We start from the raw sequence: 12,284 nt of genomic DNA on the forward strand, positions 1-12,284 counted from the left end.
ATGTTATCTACAAGTTTTTCCTTTGCAAGTTTCTATACTTTGCCCCTTTCTCAGCTTCGATGAGGTTTCCTTAGAGGAAACTCCTCTGGCCCTGGAGACTTGTGCAGTTGCCTCTAGTTTTCACTCTCTGGGTACCTGCTTTTCTCACTAGTAGTACTTAGGTTATCACAAGTATAGCATAATTGTTACCTCTGTGACTAGTTTATTTTGTTTCCCCTGGCATATAGCCCCAGTACTATGCAACATTCATGTAATTTTCTTGAGAAAATATAAACCCATAGTAACAGAGAAAGATTAAATAGTGTGAAACTTAAAATAGAACACTTAGTTTCTTTTGCAGCTGGAAAGTTTTAGAATTTTAGACAGGCATGTCTGCATTCAGACTCTTGAACCAAGATGTATTTATTGCACTAGATCCCAGTTTGTTGGGTTATCCAGTCACGGTAGGCTGTCACTCTAGTGTATACTCCTGGTTTATCTGGCAGACCACATTGATACCCCCAGCTTACTATCCCCACGATGAACCAGTGTTGCCGTGAGTCTTCTTGTACTAGAGGGCCACCAGAGTCACCCTGAAGGAAATAGGATGAAAGATTATTTAAACTTGAAGACAACCCCAAAGTATGAAGAAGTTTATTCCTATGATAGTAGAAATCACATACACAATGACAGAAAAGTTAGTCTTACATTTCTTGTTGAAATGCTATATACTAAGTCATGCAAAAATTAAAAAAATCCTCCAAGTACACATGTTATTCCTTCAGCAAGTGTAAGAAGATGAGAAGCACATCTCCTAGACTTCACCAGCCTGCTACCCTGACCAGGCTCCCCTCCTTCAGGGGGTTACCCCTGACTTCCACCTTTCTTCCCCAGTGTCACCCCTTCTAGCTTTGGGCTAGATTATTTTTTACTGCCAGTGTTCTCACACCCTGTGTATATCTCCTTCATTGCTACTTCTTTATTTTATACAAGCACATTTGCATGCCTTTTGAATTTACTCCCACCGAGTCAGCTCCCCTCATTGTAGCAGTTGCACATCTCTGCAACCCTCACTGCATTTATGATACTGTTCAGTGTCTATTTTTCAGGCTATACTGTAAGGTTCATCAGGGAAGGGAGGCATACATGTTCTGGACACTGCTATTCTCTAAGCTTCTAGCCCAAAGGGAAGGCTAAGAAAATATTTATTGAATGAACATGTTTTTAGAAATCTCATTTATCTTCCTATTCATAGCATAACGCATAGTGTTTCATGTATAGTATTGATATATCAAAAATACCCTTTTGGTGAATAATAGAAAAGAAATTTATATGGCAATGAGTAAAGCATTCCTTATGAAATGTTTATGAGCCACTTATAATATTGATAATAAATCAACCAACTAAATATTTTTACATGTATTAGTCCATATGGAGAGAAAAATTGGTATATCTTCCATGTTGCATGATGAGTTAAGTCTGAGGTTCTTGAATTGGTCTAGGTTTTAATCCTCTACTTAATAACTATATGATTTCCAGTAAGCCACATAACAGCCCTCTGTATTTCAGCTTCTTCCTCTGTAAATAATAATTTTATGTGTTTAATAGAGTTTAACACACCTAGCACTCTGAGTACATCCTGCTAAATGGTCAGTACTAATAAAAGTCAGCTATTATCACCAGCTATGCTTATAGAATAGTTTGGTATTCATTTGACTGCTCTTAGTAGTTAGTTCTTCCATGAGTGCTTTATTACTGGTTTATATGGGGAGAAATTTAGTGTCTGAATCACCAGCTTGCATGACAGTCCCTGTGTGGAGCCGATTAGCTCCTGGCTCCAGTTTGCCAGTTCTCAGCACTTTCCCATCACTGTGTTTTTCTGCTGTTTCTTCTATAGTAAGAGATTTCTCTACAAAACATGTTACCAAGAGAGGGCAAGCAAATATTAAACTAAGAGGGACTTAGTTTAATAGATGCAATGTTTCCTATATTTGGCCAGCTCTACCGCCTCACTGAACAGACATTTATGCCTGTGTTCTCTCTTCTAAACCATACACCTGCTGAGCTCAAGTGATGTTGTATAAGTACAAAGACTGGCACATAGAAATTAAGTGATGCAATTAAAAAAATGAATGAATGAACAAAAACAAATAAGATCTCATAAATTCTTACGTAAAGTGCTACTTTGAGACATAAACTCTAGGCATTATAGTATTTTAGCTGAAAATCAGTGAGGCCCAGAATGGAACATGCAGGAAAATTTCATATAAGAATCTGTAAAATCTAGACATTTAGGGTGAAATTATGTTGTATCGCAGATGGTAAAGAATCTGCCTTCAATGCAGGAGACCTGGGTTCGATCCCTGGGTTGAGAAGATCCCCTGGAGAAGGGAATGGCAATCCACTCCAGCATTCTTGCCTGGAGAATCCCATGGACAAAAGGAGCCTGGCAGGCTACAGTCCATGGGGTCACAAAGAATTGCACACAACTGTGCAACTAACACTACTACTACTACTATGTCTGTCGTGGTAAGACATGCTAGTAAGTGCTTATAAACTTGAACAATGACATGGATAAGGTTGTCTTGAACTTACCTGGCACGCGTCCACTCCACCTTCAGGTAGTCCAGCACATAGCATTCCAGACAGGACGGCTCCATTATAACCAGCTGGTGCGTTACATACAGTATTACTTATTATATTGACCCGTCCTTGGTTTAGATCTGAAACTGTGCTGCCTATTAAGTATAAAGGGAGAAATAAAATGGACTTCAGGGTAGATGAATTAATGAAGCTATGGTGAATATAGGAAAGAATATTTGTACTCCAAATATATCTCTTATTCAGCAAAGAAGGCTACTGAAGATGTCCTGGGAGTCTTTTCCTTAGCAATGATTTCTGCATTAGAGACGGATAACCCCTTTACATACATCAGTATCTTTGTTTTGTTTGTTTTATTTTAGCTTTGTCATATAGTGCCCCTTAGGGAAAAGCGTCTGCTTCCTTAAAATAGATTAGTAGACTCTGAAATGTCCACTGAGTGATTCTGAATTAGAAAATTACATGTTGAGTAACCTTTAATCTAGTAACAAAAGAGTAACCAATCTGGTTTCAAGGCTAAAGAATGAATTTATTGCATATTGATGTTTCTTCACAATGGCATTGCCATTTTTTCTTATTGGCACAAATTTTATCTATTATACCAAATTACTTTGGGCCATGGAAATACAATGAACTTTTTTTTAGGACAATGAGGCTTTTGTTTTATTCCTTGGAGAGATGGTCTACAACATGGGTAGAAACATGCACATATTGTTAATTCTACCCTTCCAGTCCCTAGCTGATACTCTTGTTTTCCCTTTGGTCATATTTGCTCTTTCATGTCATCCTTATTTTTTATCTGATTTTATTCACTTCAAAAACAAGTGTGAAAAACACTTGTGGACACATAGAATTTCTTGCTGTAAAGGCAGAATTTTATTTCATTTCAGAATAACTTAAATGGCTGGTAATACCTTAAAAGTTGTTAAAATCCTTAAAGGATACCTATCCAAATTCTATCTTAAATTTTTAAAATTTTCCTTTTAGGGGAGCCACTTGAGTCCTTATAGAGTCTCTGGATCATTGGAGAACTCATATTTTTTTGTCACTTCCTTTCACATTTCCCTATTACTATATTTGAGAATTCCCTATAGTTTCTAGGGACAGCACTTTCTTTGCTGAGGGAACTCTTGTTAGAGCTTAGGATGATCAAATTGTAGGATAGTTCTCTCCGTAGAAACCTGCCTTTAAGGTGTCCCTTCATTAGAAAAAATGCATAGTGGCAAGTACCAGGAGATACAGCTGTTGTCTTTGTTTTGATTTTTCCTGAGATACTTACCGCTATAACTCTGAGATCCCCATCCTGTTACATAAGCAGTGGAACCAGGTAAAATGGCCTGGTTAGCCTCTGGGAGACACACTGTATGAATATATCTGTTAAAGGTGACTTCTCTATCAAGTTGTACGAGTGCAATATCGTTTTCATGAGTTTCAGGTTTATAATTGTCATGGATTAAAATATTCATTACTCCTACTCTCTGTTGAGGAGATATTGTGGAAGTACCAAAGGTGGCAATCCATTGGCGAGGATCAGAGTAGCTAAAAAATATGAAAACATGCTATTTGAATAGAGAACTAGTGAGAATTTCAAATGTTTGGATTTTGCGTTTGTCATCCAGCCCTGCCCCCAACCCCCTCCCAATCTAGGAACTATTTAATTGACATTTCTTTGGGATCTATTTCTGTAACTCTTTACTGGCACAATGATCATTGGTCTAAAGAAACATAGAAATGCTTTAGCAAACATATTGTGGGGTGATGAACATCCTGGTATTCTGTTATTTCAATGAGGATATCCTGGTACTTTGATGAACACTAGTTTAGCAAAACTTTTCTTTTATTTCTCCCTTTTCTACATCCTTCCATTTAAGCAACTAAGAAGTCTGAAACAATGTTCACTTTAGTTTTAACTGATTCCTTCTGTTATTTTTTTTCCTTTCCTTTAGGTAGAAGCTCCATTTAAATAGTAGTGATGAATGAGCTCCCTGTCTTATCAGTGGATAAATGATTTTTCTGTACTAAATATGTTGCTTGTTGAAGATTTTGGTGCATATGTTTGTGTGTATGAATACAGAGAGAGAGAGAGAGAGAGCACTAATATATACAAAATGTAAGGCATTATCTTTATGATCTAGGAATAGGGACTTTTTGCCAAACTCCCAAAATACAAACTGAACAGTTAAGAAGAATGAATTTCATGAAATCAATATTAAGTGTGCCGTACATAGAGCGCAAACTAATGGTTACTAGGGGGAGAAAGGTGGGGAGTCACAAGATAGAGCAGGGATTAAGAACTATAAACTGTTGTGTATAAAATAAATAAACTATAAGGATATATTGTACAATACAGGGAATGTAGCCAATATTTTATAATGAATGGAGTATAACCTTTAAAAACTGTGAATTACTATGTTGTGCACCTATAATATATAATATTGTGCATCTTCTATACTTCAGTAAAAAGGTCTGTAACATGCTTTTGAACTGTGGTATTGGAGAAGACTCTTGAGAGTCCCTTGGATTGCAAGGAGATCCAACCAGTCCATTCTGAAGGAGATCAGCCCTGGGATTTCTTTGCAAGGAATGATGCTAAAGCTGAAAATCCAGTACTTTGGCCACCTCATGCGAAGAGTTGACTCATTGGAAAAGACTCTGATGCTGGGAGGGATTGGGGGCAGGAGGAAAAGGGGATGACAGAGGATGAGATGGCTGGATGGCATCACTGACTCGATGGACGTGAGTCTGCATGAACTCCGGGAGTTGGTGATGGACAGGGAGGCCTGGCGTGTTGCGATTCATGGGGTCGCAAAGAGTTGGACACGACCGAGCGACTGAACTGAACTGAACATTAAAAAAGCAAATCAATTAAAAGATATATAAAACTAAAAACAAAATTAACTGCACCATAGATATATTTATCAGATGAATGAAAAACCATGAGAAAATACTTGCAATGTTTAACATCTAAAATTTTTGTAGAATAAACAGAATTCTATAAGCCAACAATAAATGGAAAGAGAACCATTATAAAATGAACAAAAATATTAATAGGCGTTTATGGGAGGAGAAGGCCAAACAGCCAGTAGACATGAAAAATACTCAAACTCACTAGTAAGTGGAGAAGTGAAAATTATAACAGTAATGAGCATCTAATGTATATTCACAAGAATAGAAAAAATTAAAAAAGGATAATATTGTGTTGGTGAGAAAGAAGTTCAAACTCTTTTGCATTAAATGTGAAGATACAAAATTCTGGAAAGCACTGCAGTGTATTTAGCACACTGTATATACACTTCTGGGTGCATGTGTCAAAGAAATTCTTGAAGGTTTATTTGTTGATGTTCAGTCTCTCAGTCATGTCTGACTCTTTGTGACTCCATGAACTGCAGCATGCCAGGCTTCCCTGTCCTACGCCATCTCTTGGAGTTTGCTTAAACTCATATCCATTGAGTTGGTGATGCCATCCAACCATCTCATCCTCTGTTGTCTCCCTCTCCTTCTGCATTCAGTCTTTCCCAGCATCAGAGTCTTTTCCAGTGAGTTGGCTCTCTGCATCAGGGGGCCAAAGTATTGGGGAGCTTCAGCTTCAGTGTCAGTCCTTTCAGTGAAAATTCAGGGTTGATTTCCTTAAGAATTGACTGGTGTGATCTCTTTGCAGTCCAAGGGACTCTCAAGAGTCCTCTTCAACACCACAGCTCAAAAGCATCAATTCTTTGGCACTCAGTCTTCTTTATGGTCCAACTCTCACATCCATACATGACTACTGGAAAAACCATAGCTTTGACTATATGGACCTTTGTTGGCAAAGTGATATCTCTGCTTTTGAATATGCTGTCTAGGTTTGTCATAGCTTTCCTTCCAAGGAGCAAGTATCTTTTAATTTCATTGCTGCAGTCACCATCTGCAGTGATGTGATGAAGGTTTGTAGAGAGGCTCATATGCAGGCATGAGAAAAAGTTGTATGTGCTGCAATCTGTGGCTGTAGGAAGTTGGCGCAGCCTAGCTGGATGAAGGGATATGGTGGATGTAGTTGTGGACCAGATTAAAATTGCAAGTGTTGAGCAAAAACATTAAGGAACAATATGAGACTGATACACAGTTTTACTTGTATAAATTAAAGAAGCACACACACAAACTAAAGGTTTTACAGGTAATTGCATATTTAAAGACACATGTCAAGTATTTGGGTGAGGCCTATGGGGGCAGGGAAGGCACTAGAATTGGAATTCAGGTATGACAGGAGAAAAATAAAATGAGAGAAAAGTCTTATACAAACTGATGAAAATAAGATTCTGTGAATTGGAAGCTGATAATTCAACATGCTCTTAAGGTTGAATAAAAACAAAATGTAACCAAATAATTTGAGAGTTTTGTGGAGTTTTGATAGTGGAGTTATATGAAAAAATAGAAATTATATATATTGTCCAGGAGATACTTTTGTGAGGTATAGCAATTTGCAGAAGAGTAAGTGCTAGTTAGAAATTCTAAAGAAAAAATATTTGACAACAAACAAATACATGGATTTTTTTTTTACACTAAACTTCTTTTACTCAGGTCATTTTAGTAAAGATGCTAAAAGGTACTCTTCTTTTTCTCTGTCTGCCTCTCTCCTACCCTTCTTTTCCTTTATTTCAGCAAGGTTTGGAACCAGTTGAATTTATGAACCTTACCTGTGTTGCACATTAGCAGTGTTATTCTGGGCAAGTTAGTATCTCTAGTACTATGTGATTGATTGATACCCTCTAACACAGACGTAAGTATTTGTTGAAACAACTAGGGCATGCTAAGATGGATAGGGAACTGCAGTCTTACCTTCTGAAGCAGTGAGCTGCTGACAGGATCCACCTATTACTGATCAAGGCTCCTCCGCAGCGGTGAGAACTGCTCCACTGTAGACTGACTTGCCATGGCCAGTCTCCTTCCTCAGCTTTACTGCCTCCTATGATTCTCTCCTCAGACAAGGTTATCAGGTCTGAGCGGACCCCACATTCTAATGGGAAAGGGAAGTAATGTGCAAGGAAGATCATGACGCTTACATCTGGGAGATGCTGTAAGAATTTCACCATAATTTATGACTTTTATGTCTTTTATGTATTCTTTCTTAGGACATGCTAGGCTTTCCAAAAGCATGATCAATGTGTTATACTTTTAGAATACTTATCTGACTGTTACCTATAGATTTCATTTTAGAAAACATTTCTGAACTTGATTGTCATGGAGGCTTCAAATTGTGGAGCAGATTCAGAGTTCTTTGGAATTTGTCATGAGTGGGGGTTAAGGTAGGTCAGTGCTAGAGGAACTAGCTGAGGCCACATGTTCCCTGGGGAATATCCATCTTCTCAATAGCCTTGCTATTCAAAGTGTGTTCTGTGGACCTGCAACATAAGTGTCCCCAAAGAGCTTGATAGAAATGTTGGCTCTGAGTGGAAACAATCTAAGTGATTATCAGTAGATGCGTGGATTAAGAAACAGTGTGGTATATATGCACATAGAAACATGCACACACATTGAAATGTTTTTCAGCCTTAAAAAGGAAGGAAATCCGGTCTCTTGCAACAACATGGATGAAACTGTAGGGTATTGTCCTAAGGAAATAAGCCAGACAAAGGCAAATACTGCATGGTATCACTTCTGTGTGGAAATTTAAAAAAAAAGCCAAACACCCAGAAACAGTAGAAAGTGGTTGCCAGGGTGTAGGGGAAATAGGAAGAGTTTGGTTAAAGGATATAAACTTTCAGATATAAGCTGAATAAGGTCTGAGAATCAAATGTATAACATTATGACTATGTCTGACAGCACTGTATCATATAATTGAAATTTACTGGAGAGTAGAACTTAAATGTTCTTGCCAAAAAAAAGGGAGGGAGGTAATAAATACATGAGGTGATGAGTGTGTTAATTAGCTAGATGAGGGAACCCTTTTCATAATATATATATGTATATATATATATATCAAATCATGACATTGTACACTTTAAATATATTATAATACCACAATAAAGATGAACAACAACAAAAAGAAATGTTGACTCTCAGACCCACCTTAGGGAACAAATCAAAAATTGCATTTTTCCTCGAACTTTACTAAAGAATTGACAAATAAAATTGTATATATTTTAAGTGTACAATGTGATGATATTACATACAAATACACTGCAGAATGATTACCAAGTTCAATATAATTAACACATCTAACACCTCACGGAGAAGGCAATGGCATCCCACTCCAGTACTCTTGCCTGGAAAATCCCGTGGATGGAGGAGCCTGGTAAGCTGCAGTCAATGGGGTCGCTAAGAGTCGGACACGACTGAGCAAATTCACTTTCACTTTTCACTTTCATGCATTGGAGAAGGAAATGGCAACCCACTCCAGTGTTCTTGCCTGGAGAGTCCCAGGGATGGGGGAGCCCGATGGGCTGCTGTCTATGGTGTCGAACAGAGTCGGACACGGCTGAAGCGACTTAGCAGCAGCAACACCTCACACATGCATGCATGGGCATGTCACTTAGTTGTGTCCAACTCTGAGACCCTATGGACTGTAGCCCGCCAGACTCCTCTGCCCATGGGATTCTCCAAGCAAGAATACTGGTGTAGGTTGTCATTCCTCCTCCAGGGGAACTTCCTGACCCAGGGATTGAACCCCGGTCTCCTGCATCTTTGCACTGGCAGGTGGAGTCTTTACCACTGAGTCACTTGGGAAGCCCACAATACCTAACACAGTTAACTCATTTTTGTGTGTATGTTTGGTAGGAATACTTATGACCTACTCTCAGCAGCTTTCAAATGTATAATACCATATTACTAACTAGAGTCACCAAGCCATACATTAGGTTCCCAGAACTTCTTAGCAGCTGTATTTAACAAGTGATTCATGTGCATAGTGACATTAGAGGGAAACTACTCTTATCATGAAGGCTGTGGTGGTAATGCAGTTCATCACGGACGACCCAGTCCACATCCATAACTGACTCTATCTTACCAAATGGGCCCCAGAAAAGGAATTACTTTAGGTCCACAGAATATTCTCGAGGGTGATTGAGGGTTTTTAAGTATCTAGATTAGGTTTATTTAAACATCTTAAGAAAGCCCATGACACTCCAGTGGCCAAAGCTGAAATGCGCTGGAGTGGGCTTGATCACTCAACTCCTACTTTCATGGTTTATTTCCTCTTGGTTAGTATGTTACTAAGAAATGTAGAGGTAAATCACCATGAAAAATTTCTTTTGCTGACCAGCTTTAAGGTAAGTGATATGACTTCAATAGGATGCCATCCAAAGGCATTTATTTTCCAACAGATCTCCCAGATAAAGGAGGAATAGACTTCTATTAAGAATATAAATGGCATATAGGTTCCTTTGCTGCATACTCCAAGGAAGTTCTCTAGTAAATTATTTTGTCCATGGGATTCTGCAGGCAAGAATACTAGAGTGGGTTGCCATCCCCTTCTCCAGGAGATCTTCTCGACCCAGAGATCGAACCTGGGTCTCCCAGTTGCAAGTGGATTCTTTACCATCCGGGCCACCAGGGAAGCCCCTAGTAAATTATTTAAGCACATTCTGATAAAAAAGAAGCATTAATTATTAAAATAAATATATGTGAAGTTGAAAAACACCCATAGAGGAAGTATTAACTTATATTACTTAAGTATCTGAGATAGGCCAGCTATCAAGATATATTAGGAGAAGGCAATGGCACCCCACTCCAGTACTGTTGCCTGGAAAATCCCATGGATGGAGGAGCCTGGTAGGCTGCAGTCCATGGGGTTGCACAGAGTCGGACACGACTGAAGCGACTTAGCAGCAGCAGCATATGTCTGCTATCCTAGCCTGAAAGTATATATAATGACATTGGAAAACCCTGACTTTTCTGTTATGTTATAGACATAAAACTCACAATGCTTTTTGTAATTTTTTTATTATACTCTATGATTAACTTAAATCTATCACAAAGCAAACTATTCTGGTAATTAGGAAAAGCTATATAAATGGTGCAGCCAAACGTAATTTGCAAGTCTGCTAAAATGCGACCATAGAATCAGGGCTGGAGAAACTTTCCAAAGCTGCCAAGAAAACTTTAATGAGACCAAACTTGATACAGAGTGGGTGGAATGGCACTAATACTTCTTCCTCCTTCTAAAAATAGGAGAAAACCTAAATATCACTTCATAGCCCAATGAGGTCAGCAGTGTCTAATTTCAACAACAACCTACATGAGTAAACTAAGAATACTGATACCATCTCAATAGATACTTCCTTGGCAAAGAGTACAAATCACTTGAACATTTACCCTTGTTATTTTGGTAAACCACATTTACAAAGTAATTTAAAATCTTACCTCGAGTGAACAGTTGTACTGTATCCTGGCCAGTTATTGCTAGTGTTAAAAAAGAGGGGGAGTCAGATCAATACAAAAAAGACTGTATATCATTTCACATTAATCTCTTAAAGTATAGTCCTAAGACAACCATAATCAGAATCATTTGTAGGACTGCTAAATTTAGATTCCTAGGCTCCACCCCAGACCTGCTGAGAGAATCTGAGTCCCAAAAACCTGCCTTTATTATCTTGCCCCAATTTGTCATTAATCACACTAAAGTTTGTGCATTAACTTCTCATCAAACAGTTAAAAGATATTTAAAAGATATTTCTGTTCTCAAGTCACTCAGTTTACTTGGGAAAACAGAAACATAGTCATTGAGATACAAAGCAATAAATCTCTAAGAGAAATTAATTTTTCAATTATTCTAATATATATGTATATATATAACTATATCTGTATTCCTCGACTGATATTATTTGTAGTACTGCAGGTATAACAAAATACAGGGGGTTTGCTCTCACATAATTTATAGAAAGAAATTAATTAAGGAATCATTCAAATAAATTTAAATGCAAAGTAGAGAGGAGAAAGGAGAGCATTAGTAATTCTGTCTGATTCACGGATGTTATCGTGGTGAAATAATATTTGAATTGTATTTTGAATACCTAAAAGCAATTTTTCAGGCAGCCAAGAGATGAAAGGCATTCCAGGTGAAAGGTATAGTGGCACAAATGCGTGAAGGTATAAGATGTTTGTAGAGCAATGAAGTCAGTAGAGATAATACAAATGTTGCATGTAGGAAAGTGATGGGGGAGCACAGAAAGAAACTATGTTGGTACCAGACACTGAAGGCCTATCTATTCCAGTTCAATATTTGCTTACAGAGCTGTTTCCTCTGAATGTCCTAGAGCCATTGCAAACTCAATGTCACCAAATTTTAGCCCCGATTTACTACTTCCCTGGTGGCTCAGATGATAAAGAATTTGCCTGCACTGCAGGATCAAACTGCAGGTTTGATCCCTGGATTGGAAAGATCCTTTGGAGAAGAGACTGACAACCCACTCTGATATCCTTGCCTGGAAAATCCCATGGACAGAGGATCCCAGTGGGCTATGGTCCATGAGGTCTCAAAGAGTTGCACACGACTGAGCCACTAACACACACACACACACTTAGTAAATGACATCACTTCCACCAATAGCTAGAAATCTGAAACGGTCTCTAACTCCTTTCTCATTATTTCCCACATCTTAGTGGCTTCCGAATTTTGTACCTTCCAGCATCTAACTATCCTTTGAATTAGCCCCATCTTTCCCATCCCTTTAGCTACTACTTGAGTACATGCTTTCATCATTCGACACCTATATTCTTTTTTTTTTTTTTCA

The 12,284-nt window shown here is 38.2% G+C and overlaps 1 protein-coding gene across 1 annotated transcript in view; it reads right to left on the minus strand.

The window, feature by feature from the left end:
• Positions 1–410: 410 nt before the first annotated feature.
• LOC104995185 (transmembrane protease serine 11D-like) overlaps positions 411–12,284 on the minus strand; it is a 44,487-nt gene continuing 32,613 nt past the window's right edge. The window contains exons 7-11 of the mRNA XM_010848911.1: positions 10,915–10,953; positions 7,393–7,570; positions 3,856–4,119; positions 2,575–2,713; positions 411–572 (exon numbers count right to left, since the gene is read on the minus strand). Coding sequence (XP_010847213.1) covers positions 411–572; positions 2,575–2,713; positions 3,856–4,119; positions 7,393–7,570; positions 10,915–10,953 — 782 coding nt within the window. The remainder of the gene's footprint in view (positions 573–2,574; positions 2,714–3,855; positions 4,120–7,392; positions 7,571–10,914; positions 10,954–12,284) is intronic.

Source organism: Bison bison, unplaced genomic scaffold (assembly GCF_000754665.1).
Source record: "Bison bison bison isolate TAMUID 2011002044 unplaced genomic scaffold, Bison_UMD1.0 scf7180017864279, whole genome shotgun sequence".
Lineage (NCBI taxonomy): Eukaryota > Metazoa > Chordata > Mammalia > Artiodactyla > Bovidae > Bison > Bison bison.